General features: G+C 45.8%; 2 protein-coding genes across 5 annotated transcripts in view; both read right to left on the bottom strand.

The window, feature by feature from the left end:
* TOM1 (target of myb1 membrane trafficking protein) overlaps positions 1-1,518 on the bottom strand; it is a 42,249-nt gene extending 40,731 nt beyond the window's left edge. Inside the window, exon 1 of one of the 2 annotated variants that reach the window (XM_049626246.1) lies at positions 1,367-1,518. In XM_049626246.1, coding sequence (XP_049482203.1) covers positions 1,367-1,418 — 52 coding nt within the window. In that variant the 5' untranslated portion in view covers positions 1,419-1,518. The remainder of the gene's footprint in view (positions 1-1,366) is intronic. The other variant, XM_049626247.1, reaches the window with a different exon arrangement.
* A 5,031-nt stretch (positions 1,519-6,549) lies between these two features.
* The window catches only part of HMGXB4 (HMG-box containing 4), a 28,378-nt gene continuing 13,541 nt past the window's right edge, over positions 6,550-21,386 (bottom strand). For all 3 annotated transcript variants that reach the window (XM_049626245.1, XM_049626243.1, XM_049626244.1), the window contains 6 exons: positions 15,833-15,914; positions 14,773-14,837; positions 12,931-13,036; positions 12,312-12,481; positions 7,438-7,560; positions 6,550-6,944 (listed from right to left, as the gene is read on the bottom strand). In XM_049626245.1, the coding sequence (XP_049482202.1) occupies positions 6,900-6,944; positions 7,438-7,560; positions 12,312-12,481; positions 12,931-13,036; positions 14,773-14,837; positions 15,833-15,914 (591 nt within the window). In that variant the 3' untranslated portion in view covers positions 6,550-6,899. The remainder of the gene's footprint in view (positions 6,945-7,437; positions 7,561-12,311; positions 12,482-12,930; positions 13,037-14,772; positions 14,838-15,832; positions 15,915-21,386) is intronic.

The following is a 21,386-nucleotide window of genomic DNA, read 5'->3' as shown; positions in this document are numbered from 1 at the left end:
CCTCTCTCTGGTCCAGGAGCTCTCTGGTGTATAAATAAATCCCGGAATGCCAGCCTCCTCTTGGGAGAAATTTGATTACAAAACCTCAGAAGAGCCACACACCGCCATGGTGCCTATTATACTGCTGAGCCGGGTTGACGGACTTAGTGAGGTTTGGCTTCCAGGACAGCCAGTATGGAAAGCTTGTCTAAAAGATCCAATTTTCCCAGTCTAGACTTCATGCTAAAGACCATCAAGAAGATGAAGGAAGACGTTCACAGTACTGGCCAGTTTCCTGATGCAAGAAGGCACATCCAGACAGTCCCTGGAGAAGCGTTAGCTGTTTGGGCCACGGCCTGGGGTTCCTTCCAGTATTGGGACCAAGAAGTACCTACGGAACCAGCCATTTCCAGGGATTCCCCACCCTCACTTGGTGGTATCTCAGTAACAAGGATGATAAATATCACCACGTTCTTTTATATAGCAGTGGCCATATGCCAGGCACGGTTCTAAGTACTTTACAATTATTAACGAGTTTAGCCTTCACAACAACCCCACGGAAGCAGGGACCATTAATACATCCTTAATCACAGGCGAGGAAACGGGAGGCAACGTCACGGAGCTAGTAAGTCAGTCTCCCGTCAACAGGGCGCAGGAGAGTCAGGAGACCTGGGCTGAGTAAGCCTGTGCCTCCGGCCAGGGTGCCCGGCCCAGCCGAGTACTGAGAAATGAGGGAGGCGGAATCAGGTGGCTCCTGAGATCGCTTCCAGCTCGTGGAGTCTGCGACTGTGCGGTCGCCTTGCTGCTGGTCTCGCGGGTTCGCCAGCGTCTGGCCGGGCCCCGGGCGCAGCAGGGCTGCCTGGCCGCGTCCCCGCAAGTTGCTCGCCCAGACGCCAAGCCCCAGTCTCCTGATCCTGGGAGAATGGACTTCTAACCCTTCTCCGGTATCCGTGTCCAGAGAGTCGGGCGAGCCAGGAAAGAGACGGCAAGAGCCCAGGCGGCGCGACCCGGGCTAGGGGAGCGATGAGGGAGACAGGCGAGGGGCTCAAGGACTGCAAAACCACGCAGACCCTTCAACCCCCAAAACTTTCTCCCGGGATTCGGGACCCCATCAGCCTCACATTGGCTGAGACGCGGCCGCCCGGACCCGCCCTCTCTTTCTAGCTATTGGCTGCCGTAGGCATCCATCACAAGCCGAGGCTTCCCGATAGACCAGGGCTTTTGTCAATCAAGGTGGGCGGGAGACTGGGCGGGGACAGGTCCGGGAGAGACACGCCAGCCTAGTTCCCCTCCCAGCGTCCCTCCGGAGGGTGACTTGGGACCTGGAAGCGCCCGGGGGGGACCCAGGCCGTGCTCAGGGCCCTGCGGCGGGGCTCCGGGGACTCACCGATGCGCTGTCCCACCGGAGAGCTGAACGGGTTCCCCAGGAGAAAGTCCATCGCCGCGGCTGCCCCAGCCACCAACCGGGGGAATCAGCTGACAGCAACCGCCAGCGCCGCCGACTCGTCACGTGACGCGCCCGACGGTCCGCGAGGAGGCGCCCGTGGAGGCGGGGCGTAGGGAGTAGAGCGTGGGATACAGGCCCCGCCCCTGACGTGGAGGGTCGGGCGCCCCGAGGCGGAGGGCGACGACCACATTGCCGCTCTCCTGGCGCCTGCGGACGTCACGCACGACGTAGGGTTGGGGCAAATGAGGAGGCTTTGTGTGGCCTCTACAGGGCACGCCCCCAATGCCTTTTAAAGGTGTGACCTAAAGCTCTACGCTTGTCAAGCAAGGTCTCGGAGCAGGGAAATGACTTGGGTAAGGTTACACTGCAGGCTCGGACCGGTTCTTACTCGAGTGTCTTCGCTGTTAGGACCTCACTATGACTACGCCCCCAACGCTGGGGTTGACAGCATCTCTGGCCTGTTGTCTCTCCGCCCTGGCAGAGCTCCTCCTATCTGATGTCAGGGCCTCCCTGTTGCAAGATGCACCTTGCTTGCAGTCCGCATTCGCTTACCTCAAATTGGAGGCCAGCACCAGGGGATTGCGATCCCTTGACACAGAACCAACTCCATGAATTGTAGCGAGGAACGGGCTAGAGCCCAGAGTGGCAGAATGCACCCAGATGTACTCACAAGAGGAGCCTGGGACCCATTTCTGCCATTGATTTACTCTGTGATTCAAACAGCGAGCTTTCATTTTTCGCTGGATGCTAGAATTAGACCAAGGACTGTATAAACTTTGTTGTAGGTCACAGGTTCTTTTGAGAATTTGAAGAAAGCCACAAGCCTTTATGCAGCAAAAATACAGAGATACAATTTAACTTCAGGGAGTTTCTGGTGTCCCTGAAACAGCAGTGGACCCCAAGTTAAAAATTTTAAGCATTTCAAAGGCCTTTCCTCGTTCTCAGATTCTTTTCAACCCTCCTGTGTACCATGTTTTAGATACTGCTCTTACACATTAGATCATATCTGATCTGTTGGTTTTTTCTTCTCATCACATGCACTACAAAAGACACAATAACCACAGCTTTGGTAGTTTGGGCTACTGCAGGGTGCTTTAATATTTAATTGATCACTGTGTTTGTGATTTTTAAATTGGGAAGGCTAGTAAATGGATTGTACCGATATGGGATGATGAAAGACCTAAATTAGGACTTAATCACTTCCTTACGTTAACCTGTTTGTGCAGACACAGTGGCTGAACATCTTTACTGTACAATATAAAAACTTTATGGAAGTCATGTGCTCCTGTGCTTTGAAGTGTTTTAATAATGCCCAGGAGACCTATTCACAAATGCCCTTCCCCTCTACTCTGTGAGGGGCTGGGATACTATGTCACCACTTTGCTCACCATTGTTGTCTAGTACAGTGACTAAAACATTAAAATTTAAACCAATCTACCTTAGATCAAATACCTTTGGTATTTGGACCATAAAGGGCAGGATATACATTTAAGGTGACTTCCATGCCAGGCACCTTCCATGTTTTTCTACATTTGAGCATATTGCTTGGTCGCATACATGGTATTTAGCATTTTTGGATTCTTCCATTGGCAGCCTTTCACGTGCCCATGTTGGGTGGTGATTTATCTGAAGTTTTTGCCTCCTTGCCCCACTCTGGTTTAAAGTGGTTGTGGGCAGAAGATCTTGGGCTTTATTGACAAGAATGAAACAGCCATAAGTTTTATCCTTCACGGTAAAAAAGCTGAAACAGCCCCCATACTCCAAAACAGGGAGCGGAATCATATCAATTCCACGCAAACAGAATACTACATAGCTCTTAAATTAGAAGTATGTGGATTTGTCGACCCAACAGAGAGGAATACAAATGGCAAACATTAAACGTAGTACAAAACTGATTAAAACTATGTTTTAAAAGTGTTTGCTAAAAAAACCGAAAAGTGTTTGCTAAGGGGCGCCTGGCTGGCTCAGTCAGTAGAGCATGTGGCTCTTTTTCTCCGGGTCCTGAATTCAAGCTCCGTGTTGGGCGTAGAGCTCATTAAAAAAAAATAAATAAAATAAAAGCGTTTGCTAGCAAGGAGCAAATTCATTTAGTAAACAATATGTTTTAATTTTTTAAACGTTTTAGTAATATTGATATCAAACACCTGCTTGTGGGTAAAAATGGTTAAGTCCCCTAAGACTGACATACTGCAGAGAGCCTGAGGCAGGGCTCGAACTCATGAACCACGAGATCATGACCTGAGCAGAAATCAAAGAATTGGATGCTTAACCGACTGAGTCACCCAGGCGCCCCTCAAGTACTTTTAGATGAAAGTCAAGATCCTCTGCCTTCAAAGTGGGAAGACGGTAGTACGACAAGAAAGGTGAGGCCTGTGTAGTAAAAGCCAGCCAGGACGAGAGAACATCTGAATAATGAGAGTTTCAGGTAGTTTTTGTACAATCCCATTTGCTCAGGACTGTAGGTAACAGAGAAGGATTCTGAGGCCTTCCATACACGATCCAACTTTGCAAGTGGCTTGGGGCCCAGTTCAGCTGTACCAGTGTGCTGCTATGGCCTTGCCCTTTACTAGCTGTACCACCTCAGGCAAAGCACTTTTCTGCATTGGTCTCATTTGTAAAAGGGGACAATACTCAGAAGGCTTGTGGGAGGACTGAATGTGAGAAAACATGCAAATCACTCCTTAAGAGTCATTCAGTCTCTTTCTTGCAGTCTCTTCGTAAGAGGTCAGTCTTCCCATTGACCGAATATTTCACTATTTAGTAGGACTAGTCACACCTTGTCTTTACATTGAAATTTTTACCTAGAGAGGTCAAATCTCCACATATTAAATGTTCACAGTATTTTTAGTCATTCATGTCAGGCTGGCTGGCCGCAGGCCTGGAGGCAGGAGTGACCTTAACACTATTTTACTGGTGGGACTTTGGACACCCATAAAGACTAAGTGACCTATCCAACATCATTCATTAGGTCAAGACAGGACCGAAACGGCAATGAAATATATCATGGTTAAGCACAGGATTTAGATGTGACCCTTAATACACGACTGATATTTTCTTGAGTTAGGCTAACACTGTAGTGTACACACAATTTCATTTACCAGTGAATAGAGCTTCTCTTACAGAGTCACTGGTTTTTAGTTTGCAAGGGAGAGAACACGAGAGACTGTACAATGTAAAAGTTAATAGAGACAGAGCAAGATGTAAGTTAGAAAAATGGCTAAGATCAGAAACTTGGCCTCTATTCCAGATAGAGATTTTTCTTAAAAAAAAAAAAAAAAAAAAAATCATGGTACAATATAGGTGAAAAATGACAGGTTTTAGAATTTCATAGCAACTTGCTCAGCAACAGGGAAAAGATAACCTGAGACCGGACTACAAATATTAAAAATGTGATTTTTAATAATATAAGTACAAAATTTTATTTCTTTATACAACTGTAATGGGATTTGGATCAAACCACTAGAATTTATTTAAAAAACAAAATAAAACAATGATATAAAAACTGCAAGAAGGTCTGAATCCAAAGTTTTTCCTCTAATAGTACCAAATACCACAAGGTACAGATTATCATACAAATGTGTACAAATTTAAATACAAATACAATAGGGTCGGGTTTTAAAGGAAAACAAACCAACAAAAAGCAGGTCCTCATCAGGATTTCATTCATGTGCACAAATGACAATGGTAGGACTGACTGACTTCTTTCGTACTAATCCTTGTCTTCAAGGCCCCTCCTTGATACCCTGTGTCAAACAGGAAGCTTCCACGGTACAGATGAGGCGTGGCACAGGGTCTGACACAAGAAATCAAACCCAGATCTGCTCTTCTTGATTTTGGTTCCCAAACACAGCCATTTCCTTCCGTCTCCCCAATTAAACTTCCCCACGGCTCTGAGCTGAGGGCCAATCAGCATCTAGAGCACCTTCAGGAAACAAAGCCCTGCGACCCCTCGGGTGGGGAGAAGGGAAGGGATTAAGTAGGATGCAGGCTGGCTGAAGGGTCCTCGAAGATCTACTTAGATGCTGTAGTGCTGTGCCTCGGCCAGGGGAAGAAAGCGCAGTTCCCCCGGAGCTTAGTTTTGGCAGGGAACCTCACACCAAGTTGGAAAACAACCCTCAAGCATTCAACTGTCTTCTTCGGAACTGGGAAGCAGAAGTCTGGTTCTTTGGAAAAGTGGGCAGCTGGGAATGGTAACATTCCTTTTAATTTTACTTTCTTGACATTATTGAATTATAAAGAATTAGAATCCTGACATAATGATTCCTTTTTGAGGCATGATACCTTAAAATGTAAATGACTTGGGAGTTTTCAGTGGAGATCAGAAGAAAGAAGGAGGGAAGAAATGACAAATCTGTGTCTTCCACGTGCTGTTGCTGGTGGAGGCTTTTGTTATTAAATTATATATACAGAAATTTACAGGATAAATTAAAATCTAAGAGATTTTAAAGAGTTAAATACACATAATTAAAACACACATTCACACGCGCACATAAATAAACCTACATGAGAATCGAGTACTTTTTTGCAATTCACTTATGTGTGGAATGCAGAACACTGGGTATCTGCCCACCAGGGGAGCCAATTGGATGAACCCAAGAATCACGCTGGGCCAAGTTCATCTTCCACAACTATCAAGCAACTAAGCAGCAAAACCTGTGAGGACTCGGTGGCTAAGCAAATGCTGCCAATGGAAGATACCAGCAATTAGTTCTGCAGATGGAATATTCTGGGTCAGCTCACAATGTATGTTCAACTTGTGCAGTCACAGCTTTACCCTCTCCAAGGTGTTTCACGCTGCTGGGGCTCACGTAACTCCTCGGCCCCTACTGAGGCTGCTAATGGTACCAATGATTACAATAAATTTTGAGACACAGACACCGGTAGAGCAGGAAACGGAATGAACCCCCTATGAAGTTCACCTAAGCCACTGCAGTGACTGGAAGATGGGAACGATTTTATCACCTCCTGCCTAGGTCACTTCAAGTTGAAAGGCTTTGTACTCTCTCAGTCAACTGGCATCTTCCCATAATCTTCCCTATTATACTTCAGACTGTGAGACAGGTAAGGCAAGTGGTCAGTGATGGGTCTGGAGGTACAGCTGAGTTTGGAAAAAAATCACATTTTTAGCTGTCCATAAAGAGATGCCCTTGGCACCCAGAACAAGCCCCCAGCCCCCAAGTTACATTGATTTTTAAGGCAGATTTATCCACCACAGGAGAAAAAAGAATCCCAAGTCCATATTCATGCCAAGGTTTCCTCTTGGCTAAACCTTTGCCATTTCATAAAATTATTAAAAGCAAAGTAGTTACAGTCCTATGTATATATTGTACATTATATATATATGTATATATATATATGTATATATATATAAAAATTTAAAACCTACACCCGGAGACCAGTGATCTGGCGCATCCACATATACACAAACCAGCAATGGGGTTGGATGAGGTCTCTGTCCCGGGACTCCTCGAGGTCACAGTCCAGGCATGATGTAAGCAATGTTGTCTAGTGTGTTTGACTGCAAAACAAGGGAAGAGGTTCAGCTGACGGTACTTTACCTTAGTTCCCTGAGACCTGTTTCTTTGTTCAGAGGAGAGAGAGGAGAAAGGAAACCGAGAGTTAGAGAGTGAAGCTGGCACCGTGCTGTCTGCTCCCCTAGGAGCTTTTCTGCTGACTCTTCCCATTAATCATCGTGGAAAAGCAGCAGAAGCCTCCTCTTCCGTCTCTGTGTATAGACATGCAAATAGGCAACACAGGAGGTGCGGCCCCTCAGGGGCTAGAATGCTTCTCTCCCAAGGACTGTTTTGGGAAACGGCACGTTTTCTAGTTGCACGCAAAGCACAGCATGTATTCAGCAACCCGGTACCACGTTCATGGGCCGATATACGGAGGGAGCGCCATCTGCCAGGAAGCCTGTGAGCCTGTGCCCGATAGAGCTTGTTAAGGCAGGGCCTCTGTGGCTCCTGAGGGGTCTGGCTGAAAAAACGCCAAGGAAAACAGGGAAAACTCACCAAGACCTGCTTGGGACAGCCGTTCAGTTCAGGTAGTTGTGTGGTCAGACACGCCAAGGGGCCAAGCGCACAGATGATGGAATCCAGAAGCACTGACAGACTGCCGGACACAGCCACCATGCCCTGAAAGGAGAGCAGTAAGGGAGAGCAGGTTGTAATCGAGTCCCACTCCTGACGCTCCCTCCGCGTTCTGGTTGGTTTCCTCACATTGTTCTTTTAAGTCTTGCCCGTCCTATGCAACTTGCAGCAGAAATGGAAGGTATCTGCTTTGAGAACTCTGTAAGTTGTTTAAAAAGAAAACTTTTACAATACATTCCCAAGTTCCCTTTCTATGTTCCTCCCCCATCTTACCCTCTGTGCACCCTAGGGTTAGTCACTTGGACTTCCCTACTCCAGAGAGCTCCTGGGAAGATTTGTGGAAGTCATGTGTGCAAAAATACTTTTCTTATGAACTCCACAGAGCTCAAGTGTGAGAACTGAGAGGTCTACAGCCCTACGCATTAACATTTAACACAAACATACGCACACTTCTCCACGGACGTGGCTTTTTGATAGCTGATGATCCCACTTTTCTGGGTTGAGTTGTTCACCCTCAGAAAGAAGTGAATGGGGTTTATTTCAAATTTTAACATCTTGCCCAATGCATAATGTCTGTCTGTGATTCAAATAGGTAAGAAATAAGACTGCTTGCTGCAATGCCCCTGCCTAGCTCTTGTATCATCTGCTTTAACTAGAAGCCCTGTGAGGCTATGTCAGCCAGGGACACAGCACAGTCCTTCAGAGAAGGAGCTGTGGGCTCAGGACCGACAGGTCCCCTACGCACTGCTTCTGTCCTGGGGCAAGATGCTTCCTATGCTGTGCCCATGAAATAGCCTGCGCAGAGGAGATTGAGGGAGATAACAGGTACAAGGTACTTGGAACGGTGCCTGGTACATGGTAAGTGTTCAAAAAGTATCAGTAATTATTACCATTATTACCCACATCTTCGTCTCCCAAACTGCATTCTGGCTGCCTGCTAGGTCTCTCAGTTTGGATGTTTCCAAATCTCAACATGCCGTAAAGAGAAATTGCCTGCCCTCCTCCTAGCACCCCTTCTCTGCTAAGGTCACCACCACTCACACAACTGTCCAGTCTCAAGGCCTTGCCATCGCCCACTCTTCCCTCCCCTCTCCTCCTTGCAAGGGGGGCTGTGCAGCAAGGGGTTAAGAGCGTGGACCTTGAGTTGCGCCACCGAATTCAGGCCTCTGTTTTAGCACTTAGGGGCTCAACTCCAGAGCAAGTTACTTAGTCTCTCTACATACATCTGTTTTTTTCTTCTGTAAAAGAGAGGGAACAAAAATTCTCCCTACAAAGCTGCAGTGTGAATTACATGAAAGAATCGATTTAAAGCCCTTTGAACCAAAGTTGGCTGAGTAAGCAATCAACCAGTTAGCAATTAATAATATTATTCCATTACTTTTGCCCTACAGGTAATTATAGCTGATGTTTTATGTCGGACTCTCCTAATGAATTATAAGCAACTTGAGGGCAGGAACCCTGTCATATTCCTTTTCATATCTTCTCAATAGCTGCTGGTATTCTGCACAGAGCAAGCCCTCAATAAATATGTGTTGACTTAATTCAAGTCTTTGTCATGTCTGGACTGCATTACAGTTACACAACTTCTCCCCAAGTCAGGTGTCACTCCCAATCTAAAACAGAAGATACTTTCAGAGAAAACCAAATGAGAGCGCTGATCACATCCCTCCCTACTCAAAACAAACCAACAAAAATCCCTGCGGTTCCTCCATAGCGGAGAATAAAGATTTGAGAGCGTCCAAACCTTCTGTAATTTGGGCTACGGCCTTAATTTTCAGGCTTCCTCCATCTTACGTGTAGGATGGTCTAAATTGTCATCATTTTAGCAGTAAAACCCTTTTTTCAAATAAAACCTGACATGGAAGAAACAAAGCAAACGAACAAAGGGGGAAAAAAAAGAGTGAGAGCGAGGTAAACCAAGAAACAGACTCTTAACTATGGAGAGCACACCGCTGGTCACTGGAGGGGAGGTGGGCGGGGGGGGGGGGGGGGGATGGGTGAACCAGGGGAAGGGGATTAAGGAGCTCCCTTGCAATGAGCACCGGGTGATGTACGGAAGTGTTGAATCACTATATTGTACACCTGAAGTTAATATTACACTGCATGTTCATTAACTGGGATTTAAATGAAAAACTTACAAAAACCCCAGATGTGGAGTCCCGATATATAAACCAGCTAGAAGACCTGGTTAAAGTGGGAGTGGGGGGCTCCTTTCATCCATCTCTGTAGAAGACCCCGATTCCAAGCAACAGAGATGCGCACTGTTTTCTGGCTTTGGAAGGTCTCTCTCCGACGTCTCCAGGAAACAAAACCCTCCAGATCCCTGCTGGAAGAGCACCTCCCTTTCACAAAATCCCTCTTGACTCTCCCTGACTCTCACTGGGCTCTAGCTTCTCTCACCGCATCAGCTGGCCTCAGGGAGACAAGGTCAGGAGTGAGGCACGCTGGGCTCTGCCAGAGTGTCAACTTGTAATCGTCACTTAACGTTATTAGGCCCCTGGTGTCCCATCTATAAATGAGTGACTTGTAGACACCAGTGTTCCTTGAAGTGTGGTATGTAGTTTCAGGTGGCACGTCATTTTGATGTATGCCCATTGTGATGTACTACGTTAGGAAAAAATTAGAATATCAGACTTGTGACTCCTTTCGGGAGTAACAAAGATGTTCTGGAATTAGATGGTAGTGATGGGGCCACAGTTCTGTGAATATACTGAACACCACTAAATTCTACAGTTTCAGAAGGTGAACTTTAAGGTATGTGAATTGTATCTCAATAAGACTGTTACATAAAGGGGGCTAGAGAACCTGCACAAGTCTTCTCCCCCCCCCCCACTTTTAATGTTTTATTTATTTTTGAGAGAGAGAGAGATAGAACGTGAGTGGGGGAGAGGTAGAGAGAGAGGGAGACACAGAATCTGAAGCAGGCTCCATGTGCTGAGTTGTCAACATAGGGGCCAACATGGGGCTTGAACTCATGGACCACAAGATCATGACCTGAGCTGAAGTCGAACACTTAACTGACTGAGCCACCCAGGCATACTGAGTCTTCCCCTTCTCTGGTCACCATGTATGTGTAACTTTTTCAAAGCAGCTGCTCACAGAAGCTGGCTTGTTTTTGTTTAAATGTTTATTTATTTATTTATTTTTGAGAGAGAGAGAGAGAGAGAGAGAGAGAGATCGATCACGAGACGGGAGGGACAGAGAGACAGAGGGAGCGAGAGAATCCCAAGCAGGTTCCGTGCTGTCAGCACAGAGCCAATGCAGGGCTCAAACACACGAACCATGAGATCACGAATGACCTGAACTGAAATCAAGAGTCAGATGCTTAACTCAATGAGCCACCCCCGTGCCCCTTAATTGCTAACTATATGTATGTTCTATCTTTCCAGTGAGACTGTAAGTTTCCTGATGATCGGAAACCATCAGGAAGCAAGTCAGATTTTCTACTCTCACAAGTTTTTTTTGTTTTTTTAAATAAATGTTTATTTATTTTTGAGAAAGAGAGAGAGAGAGAGAGACGGAGGGAGGGAGGGGATGGGCACAGAGAGGGAGACAGAGGATCTGAAGTGGGCTCTGTGCTGACAGTAGAGAGCCTGACGTGGGACTTGAACTCACAAACCATGCGATTAAGACCTGAGATGAAGTCAGATGCTCAACTGACTGAGCCACCCAGGTGCCCCTATCCCCACAAGTTTTTGAAATAATGCCTAGGTACTCAACAAATAGTTTCTAAACTAAATGGAAATACCAGGGGAAGTCTGGAATACAGAAGGTGCATAAAACAAATCATTTTTATTTTTAACTCTTTAGGAAATTGAGAATGATTAAATACGAAAAATAAGTAAGGATCCCAGAACATTTTACTCTTGAAGTATCTACATCCATTTAAATATCTGAGTCTATATGAAAATACCCCAGTTGTTTTGAAATCTGCTAAGTTATTAAAACTAGCCAAAAAACTTAGGTAACCTTCATCTTTTGCGGCCTTTGGCATTTTATTTGTTGAATAACTGTTCAACTTCCACAGAGAAGCAAGTGAATAGTTTTATATTCCTACACTGATTTTTATGGCTTTAGTAGTGGAGACTGATTTCTTTGCTGAAATGTCCTATCAGGACCCAGTGGAAAAGTGAAATACTACACGACTGGGTTAGCCAAGGGGGTAATATGATTAGAAATTGAATATGGTAATAGAAATGGAACATGACAGCTTTTCAGGTTAAGTGATTTTGAAATTGAAGCTTAAAAGGACAAAGATCTCCCTAGGGCACACAGCACTGTATAATTCAAGCACGCAGTAATAAAGAGCTTGAGAACCTCAATTTCCCTATTTGCTACTTATTTTCAAAGAAGTAGAGGAAGCCTTAATCCCCTATACAATTTACTCTATTTAAGACCTTACTGGAATTGTGCAGAAAAATTGAAACTCTCTTAGAAGTACCAATGATCAAAACTTCCATGGGATTTGTATTCACTTTTTCCACTGCATTTTTAAAAAATCAAAATACAGGATTATAGACCAATTGTATCTCAATAAAAATTGGGAAAAAAAAATCATAGAATACCTAACTTCTTTTTGTGCCATTGTTCAATAGGATGGGGTAAGGGTAGACTTTGACAGCCAGTAGATTCCTTATCTCTAGGGGTTTTCACGAGGACGTATCTTGTCACTCTGTCCTTAGCACCTGGCATAATCTCGCACAAAAGAGTAGTAGTTGCTCGCTGGGTGCACATGGAAGGAGCAAACAGATTCACATCGTACCAGAAACTGGAGCTATGCTTATAGTGCCACTCACCTCGGTTTCCTGCAGGCGGTGTCCAATGAGGCTTAGGGACTCTCCCAGCAGCTGTAGATGAGCAGCGACATCAATGGGCTCTGTCTCAGGGGCTTTGGCTGGCGAGGCTGGTAACAGCATGGTGGTGGGTGGGGATTTCTTCTGGGGAGACAGTACTCCTGCAGAGGAAGCTGAGAACAGAGACAAAATAGAGAGATAAAGCTTACCCATGGCCTGGAACACCACAAAAATCTTCTTCCTGATGTCCCCCTGTTACGACTTATACCAGGCCTTAGCAAAACTGTGCACTGTGGGCCAAATCTGTACGTGTTTTTGCATAGCCTGTGAGCTAAGAATGGCTTCACATTTTTAAATGGTTGTAGAAAAAATAAAGGAGAATATGTGACAGAGAGTGCCTATGGCTCACAAGATCTAAAATATTTACTCCCTGCCCCTTTATAGAAAAAGTTTGCTGACTTCTGATTTATATTTTCTAATTTTGTTTTTTTTTTGCAATCTATAATATTCAGTGATAATATGTGGGTATCAAGATCTGCTTCTGATATAGGCTGCACTCCCAATTTCCTGGTTAGGAAGCAAAATTCACCATGCTCTCAGGAAAAGAGGTCGGAGCCCCTACCTTTTACTTTCATGGGAACTTCCGAGCAGGAGGCTTTTCTTTTCACAGTTGTAGCTTCTGCTTTGTTCTGTTTGTGTTGCAGATACTGAGCTTTTTGCTTCCAAATCTGCAATCAGATCAGGGCAAAGTAAGTTACGATAAATGAATCCAGACAAAACATACAAGGGAAAGCAGTCACGGAAGGGGAGAATGAAGAAAAGAAAGGGAAAGGAAATCCTGGAGGGGGGCAGACAGAGGGTTGATGCTAACTTTTTTTTTTTTTTTTTAATGTTTATTTTTGAGAAAGAACATGAGTAGGGGAGGGGCTGAGGGGGATGGGTGGTAGAGAGGATCCGAAGCAGGTTCAATGCTGATAGCAGTGAGCCCGAAGCGGGGCTTGAACTCACGAACTGTGAGATCATGACCTGAGTGGAAGTTGGATGCTCAACTGACTGAGCCGCCCAGGCACCTCTTAATGCTAACTTTTACGCCGAGGGTTACCAAACAGGCTTCAGATGGTGACCACAGTGATACCTAAGTACAGGACTGCAAACGTTCCTTCATGCTAATGGTTAGGTCTCAGCAGAGATTTGAGATCACTCGGAGGTCGAAATGGAAAATCATAGGGTAAACACCTGGCTCGGTATGATGTCCATGTGGTCCAAATAGTTCTTCTGACCTGCTGGTTGGCAATGCCAATAACAGGATGACAAGGACACGGAAAACAGAAAGTAAAGATAACCTACCCAGGTGACAATAATTTCACTGCTTCACCCAGATGAGCTGTGCTGTAAAGAAAGACGGTAATTCTAGTTCCTAGACCAACCTTCACATCACCCAGTTGAAAAGTGACTGTGAATGATTTCAGTAGAACTAGTTATCATTGTGTTGCCGGCTTCCTGATAGGAGGGTATATTATTTGGTATTGGCTGATGAGGATGATGGCCTGCAAGCCACTCACCTAGTAAACACAGCCCATATTTTTCTCATTTGCAGTAACCATGATGCAGATGACCTTCCTCAGTTCTCGGACCTTTACTGACCAGTGGCTGTTTGCAGGAAAGGGGTCTGATCTTAGATTCTCTTTTAACCCTTCATCACTCCCCAACTCAGGTCATCTTTTGGCTCAAATGGAAGGCTGCTGGAAAACAACTAGATGAGGCTAGAAAAGATAGCCTCCCTGCAGTTAAATCCACACTAGAGTAAACTGGCACCAGCCAGTGTTAATGTCCTCTGCCAAACCATTTTCTTTTTTAATTTTTTTTTATTTTTTATTTTTATTTATTTATTTTTTTATTTATTTTTTTTATTTTTTTTTTATTTTTGGGACAGAGAGAGACAGAGCATGAACGGGGGAGGGGCAGAGAGAGAGGGAGACACAGAATCGGAAACAGGCTCCAGGCTCCGAGCCATCAGCCCAGAGCCTGACGCGGGGCTCGAACTCACGGACCGCGAGATCGTGACCCGGCTGAAGTCGGACGCCTAGCCGACTGCGCCACCCAGGCGCCCCTATTTTTTATTTTTTAATGTTTGTATTTATTTTTGAGACAGAGAGAGACAGAGCATGAGCAGGGGAGGGGCAGAGAGAGAGGGAGACACAGAATCCGAAGCAGGCTCCAAGCTCTGAGCTGTCAGCACAGAGCCCGATGTGGGGCTCGAACCCACGGACCATGAGATCATGACCTGAGCTGAAGTCGGACGCACAACTGACTGAGCCACCCAGGCGCCCCTGCCAAACCATTTTCTATTGATCTATAATTTTTTTTCACCATTTTCACTGTTGGCTTGATGGACTACAGAAGAATTACATATTTTGCAAGGCACAAAGCAATGAAAACTGCGTTCGTACGAAAGCGTACTTACCAGTTTGTCTTTTTCTGGCAACTGCTTCCACACCTCAGCCAGTTTTTTACTGAGTTCCCCGAAGTCTGGCATGAAAGGGCAAAAAACGCGACACAGTAAAGGTTGGACTATAAATCAAACAGAAGATTGATAAGAGCAAAAACTAGAAGGATTTCCCAGCTCAGATTTAAATAGCACAAGGTTCTTTCAGAAAACCACACTAAAACCCCAACACTTGTCTTGATTCTTTTCTCTAGGGAAGGAAGGGGCTACTGGGTGGTCATGAGATAGGCTCAAATTCTCACACACCTATTCTCCAGAGATCTATCCCTTCAGCCTCTTTCGGGGGTCTTTCAATTTGACCTCATTATACAGAGCTTATCAACTTGGGTTAAAGAAGATGTGTTGTGTAGAATTTGACAGAAAACGTTAGATTTTTACCAAGTTTTGAGAGCGGAGAACCAAAGAGGAATTTCCCTCGAGCAGCCCAGAAGCAACCCTTGAGAAGCGTAACGCTGCCCTTCCATCGGCACAGCAAGGTCATGCTTTATAAAGGGCTCCTATCTGCTACGGTGCTTCACGTGGGCCTCACAACAACCTTGATGAGAAGGTTGTGAAGCCACTGTACCCATCAGGCAAATGAGATCTGCGGAGGTTACGTGACTTGTCAAGGTCTGTGGCGGAGTGTTTCTCTCACCTCGCTAACTTCTGACACAGAGACAAACAGCAGCAATGCAAGTCGCCTCGCTGTAACTCACACCCAGGGGCCAAAGGGAAAGGTCAGCCGGGGAATCACGGCAGCGAACAACTGCAGGTGTATGTGCAGGGCTCCCTAACATTTGATTTTATTCAGTTTCCCGTTTTCTCATTTTAAGGGATATAAACAGAAAGCTTATCTCTTTTAGGGACGGGTGGACTAAGACAGAACCTCAAGTGACTTCAGAACCGAGGGGGGAAAAACATGAGCTTTGTGGTATTTTAGTACCACAGGAAGAAGCTGCCTGCTGACTGGCTGAGTTCACTGCACTGTTTCTGAGATAAAGACGGACAGAACAAAGCTGAGGATGAGAAATGTCCTTACCTATACCTGGATGGTCAGCCACGATGGTCACACGATACTCTTTACAGAACACCTGGTAGGCAGACATGTTCTTCTTTTTTGGCTGGTGTCACGTGGAAACAGAACGGGGGAGACTTCGTTAGAACACAAGTTGAGTTACAAACCAGAAAAGAGACCTATACTTTTCCATCTAGGGAACAGTTCGGAACCACTAACCAGCTTCCTAAACAGGATAGCTTTTAATTATATTTCATTTTTAATGATACTTAGTATTTAATTAATACATATCGGCTTTACTTTTATTTTAAAAGATTTTAGTTTTCAGTAATCTTTATACCCAAAGTGGGGCTGGAACTCACAACTCCGAGATCGAGTCACGTGCTCTACTGACTGAGCTAGCCAGGCACCCCCGGTTTTACTTTAGAAGGTAAAAACCACAGGCTAAATCATTTCTAGATCTTTCAGGTTGTTGCAGCTACTTGATAATTACTTGTAAAGCCCTTCATTCACCTATATACAATCCCACGTTATGTGTTTGAGAACTATGTGCTAAGAAAATCTTTACCTCTCCTGGAGCGTCTATTTTTCTCATCTTTGAAAAGAAGAATCATATTATTTCCCTTTACTTTGGGACCAGAAAGCCAAGAGCCAAATCTGTTTGTTTTGTTCCTCTGGTTTTGATTTCTAGTGTTATAATTTCCCTGATCCTGCTTTTCCTGTTAGCTGTAGTTTATCATTATTTTATTATTCACATTCTTGCGGTCCAATGTGGGAAGCAGGTAAACAACTGAAAACAATTCTTTGGTAGTCAATGTAAGATGAACCTCTCTCACTTCAACAAATTGCTTTGTGTTACTCGAAGCATGTTTATTCTTTACTGTATTGTGATACCTCCACAAGCAGGGAGGAAGGAGTGACAGGATTTAGCAAGATAATGTGACAAAATAACCAGAGCCTGGGCTTTGGATGCTAACTGATGTAGTTCAGAATCCTGACCATACTATCTGTTAGCAACACAGACTGCTTCATTTCCCTGAGCTCTAGTTTCCCTGTGAGTAAAACTTGGATAATACCATTTTAACTCAAAGGTGGGAATCAATCAAACAGTATGTGGCACTTCAGTAGGTATGCAGTAACGTTATGACAGCATTATTTCTGTGGCAGGCAGAATTCCAAGACGGCTCCCAAGATTCCTGCCCCCTGGTGCACATGCCCCGTATAGTGCCATCCCTGTGAGCGTGAGTAGGACTGGTGAATGTAACGGGCTATCATTCCCGTGACTGTTACGTTGTATGGCAAAAGGGACTTTGCACACTAGTTTAGGTCCCGTTGAATCTTAGTTAATCAAAAGGGAGACCATCCTGACTCAGCCTGACTTATCACGGTCAGTCAGGTGAGCCCTTGAAAGGGATGAGACACAACATCAGACACTCTCCTACTGACCTTGAACTTTAGGAAAAGAGGTTGCCATGAGTTCTACAACTATAAAGAACGGAATACTGCCGACAACATGAACAAACTGCCAACAACCTGAAGAGGAAGGAGCCCTCGCTCGCCTCAGGGAAGGACCCAGTTCTGGCCCAAACCCTGATTCAGTGTTGGGAGAGACGGAGAGCCCAGCTGAGCCCTATCTGGACTTCCGAGGTACAGAACTGGGAGATAACAGTGGATGTCGTTGCACACTGCTAAATCTGCGGTAATTTGTTATGCTCCCATGGAAAACTACTATAAGTTCTTTTCTATTCCCTCTGTATCTTTCAAAATAGAAGTTGTAGCATCCAAAAGGCCAATACAAGCTTTTTTTAAAAACAGGGAATTTTGGAGAAGGATGATAAAGTGAAATCATCTGGCCTAAATCAGGTAAAGAAAATAGCAGCAAGGCCTTTAGTTTAACAGTTTCATTTAAATAGTGAAGGTCCTATTTTTAGTATTCTACTGGTGAAGCCAGTCCTGTTTAGAGACGCGACAGAAGTGAGTTCTGGGTGCTGCGTTTGGTTAGTAATTTAGGAGCAGCTTCATATCCCCAAACGTTCCAAGGTTTTTAACTAACGCTCCCTTCTTTCAAATCCCCCTTTATTGGGCCCCAGATACAATGGAGGGGCACTACATAGACAGGAGTTCATGTAAGTTCTATATTTGGCCATTTATGAGCGCGCGCGCGCGCGCGCGCGCGAGAGAGAGAGAGAGAGAGAGAGGGAGAGAGAGATGGATTGACTGATTAGTTGGGGTGATTCTATGCTACGAACCTATTCCTTGGAGCGAGTGTGACAAAGAACATACACCTGCTTGTCCTGGAGAACTCCTGTATGTCTCTTTCGGTGTGCACAACTCACTACCCAAGTGTGATTCTGATACGTGTAGCTAACGTAATTGAAAAAATAATAATTATGGCTTCTGAGCCTACGCCAATGACTTCGCCCGGTGCCGGGAAGAACCCAGCTGCACTGGGCTGACGTTCTGTTGGACCCGCAGTCTGTCAGCTTTTGGTTGTGAAGCTAGCCTTCCTGAGGGGTTTTCAGGGAACCTGAACTACTTACAATTCCCACCTTAGGTGCTGACCTTAGAACCTAACCACTGTGCAAAATGCAACTCCTGTCTGTGGACCTAAAGTTCGGAATGCAAACTTAACAGTTAAACTTTTTCCAGGGCACAAAGATTTTTCTAAATGTAGTTGAGTAGTTAGAAATATACAAATAATGGATGATCTCTATGCACACAAAATATTTCCATGTGACTCCAGATACAAGGCCAGTAATTCCACTCTAGACTTCCTAATGCAAGAAAACATACACTATTGCAAGTGGATCACAGTGGTTACATCGGGAACAATATGGACTCCCCCTAATAAAATGTTAGTATTTCAAAAACTTGGATACTTTATTATTAGTAGCAGATGACTGCCAACAGATCCACTCAGTCTGACTCACAATGTTGTAATTTTGCAGCCAGAACCTCCTTTTAAGTGTTTGATGACATGTATCGCTGTATCAAGACCTTTCAAAGAGTAACTTTTTTTTCTTTTTAGAAAGAGAGAGGGCCAGTGGGGGAGGGGGCAAAGGGAGGGAGAGAATCTCAAGCAGGCTCCACGCTCAGTACAGAGCCAATGCAAGGCTCAACCCCATGACCCTGGGATCTTGACCTAAGCCAAAATCAAGAGTCAGACACTTAACCGACAGATCCATCCAGGAATCCCTCAAAGAGTAAACTTCTTAATGCTTTTCATAAAGTAGTCATGTTTAACTCCTTTGGGAAATAGAACTCTTTGACAATCTGATGAAAATCCCTCTTCAAGCCCACCCAAGACTCTGGTTTAAGAACTTTTAAAGGCTAAAACACTTGGGGATTAAGGCAAAACATAACTTATGAATCTTAAAAATAAAACTTGGCTTTCTTCTGCTGATGACAAGAACACAAGTGCTTCATTAACACTAATGTCGTATAGGAGGTGCTGTAGGACAGCTTTACCTCTAGAAACTCATTTAAACCTTGCAACAACCCTGTGAGGTAAATTCCATTATTACTGCCATTTTATTTAAAATTTTTTTTAACTTTTAAAAGTAATCTCTCTACCTAACATGGGGGTCCAACTCATGACCCCAAGACTGAGAGTTGCATGCCCTTCTGACTGAGGCAGCTGGGCGCCCCATTCCTGCCATTAAAAAAATTTTTTTTAAATGTTTATTTATTTTTGAGAGAGAGAGAGAGAGAGAGAGAGAGAGCGAGCAGGTCAGGGGAAGAGACAGAGGGAGACCCAGAATCCGAAGCAGGCTCCAGGCTCCGAGCTGTCAGCACAGAGCCCGATGCGGGGCTTGAACTCACGAACCGTGAGATCACGACCTGAGCCGAAGTCGGACGCTCAACTGACTGAGGCAGCTGGGCGCCCCATTCCTGCCATTTTAAAGATGAGGAAACCGAGATGCAGGGTCAGACATGCAGGAGTGGCGGGGCGAGCGTCCAAACGCAGCCGGTCTGGCTTCGGAGCCCACGCCTGTAACCACAATACCACCTGATGTTCTCCTGAACTAATTTGACCGAGATCCCTAAATCTGATCTGGCTAAAGGAGAGGGTGCCAGAGAAGTAAGGTTTTCACAGCAAAGCTTCTACCTGAACCGTTCTGAATGGAAATCTTCCTAAAACGCACTCTGCACTCGCGCCATCTCTCACGGCACACCACTGGGTGGAAGGCAGACATCCTCTCTGTGTAACGGAAGGAGCACGGGCCCCACAATCACAAAGATCGTGGGTTCAGAGTCCCGCTCTGCCCCTGAACAGGACTGTGCCCTGGGCAGGTTACTTCGCTCCCTTGAGCTTGCTTCTGGGAGACGGAGAGGAGAACGTCTACCCCTCACCGGGTTCTTGTGGAAACTCACCGAAATACCACCGACGAACGCCTGGTGCAGCGCTCGGGACGCATTTGAAACCACAGCTAGACTCTTGCGGTCGCGGCTTACGATCGCTCCCCCAGCTCCACCGCCCCGTCCTCGGAGGCAGGTGCAGCAATGCTTCCTCCTTCCACACGGTTTCTCCCGACCTTCTGCTGCCTCCACCTCACACACGCGCACACACGCGTGCGCACTTCTGTGCTTCTCTGAACATCCTCTGCCTCCTGGCATCTCAGTCCCTTCACACGCATCTTTCACTCCTTGCCTGAAAGCCCACTCCTCACTTCCACCTGATAACTCCTAGCTGGCCCTGAGATCTGGTTCAGATGACACGTGCCGCTGGAGGGAACCTTCTCTGGCACCCCAGGCTTCCCCCCGTGCTCCCTCGGCACTCGGCACGTGCCTGCGGGGGGCTCGACGCACTGAATACTTTCCGACCCCTCTTCCTACACCCAAAGCTCGGAGTTGGCAGGACGCTGGCACTGCACTTACTCATCTTTAATCCATAGCACCTGGCGCGTGCCCGGCACAACTTACGTTGTGCAGAATACGTACAGGATGGATAACAAAGTCTCAGGACTGTGTGCCAAAGGGGAGGAGTGTGAATCCCCTCCACTCCCTCATCTGATTTTCAGGGCACCCCCACAAGTGAGGTGGGCCAGGTATGTTCGCTCTGGCCCAGGGACAGGGTCAGGGAACGGAACAGGAACGGAACAGGGTCAGGGAGGTCCGGCGACGCCTCTCTGGCCAGCGTTCCTTCCCCCGCCCAGGAAGCGCTCCAGTGAGCTGTAGGGTGCTGGCTTTTACTCCTTGGAAACGCTGTTTTCTTTCTAGATCTTAACTGTTGCCCAGACAGGTGGGATAACTGCAGAGTTTGCTTCCTATCAGGTGGGTGTTATATTATGAAGCAAAGCCAAAGAAAACCATAAAAGCATCGTCTCCTTGCTTCATTGAGGTCATGTGAAATGACCGGTTGAGAAAAACAGCTTAAGAAAGATGTTTTCAAGCTTGCTTTCTGCTTTTGAAGAACTTAGGACAGAAGCAACAGTAAGTGCAACCGCAGCTGTTTCCGGAGCCGGGCCTGTGCGGAGCGTGTTACGTGTGTACACAGCTGCATTTTACAAATGAGCAGGGAGGAAGCATCGCCAGAGAACACAGCTGGTTAAGCAGCAGACTAGGACAAGGACCCGGG

Source organism: Panthera uncia, chromosome B4 (assembly GCF_023721935.1).
Source record: "Panthera uncia isolate 11264 chromosome B4, Puncia_PCG_1.0, whole genome shotgun sequence".
Lineage (NCBI taxonomy): Eukaryota > Metazoa > Chordata > Mammalia > Carnivora > Felidae > Panthera > Panthera uncia.
The sequence above is the reverse complement of the archived record's forward strand: the minus strand, read 5'-3'. Positions and strand labels throughout refer to the sequence as shown.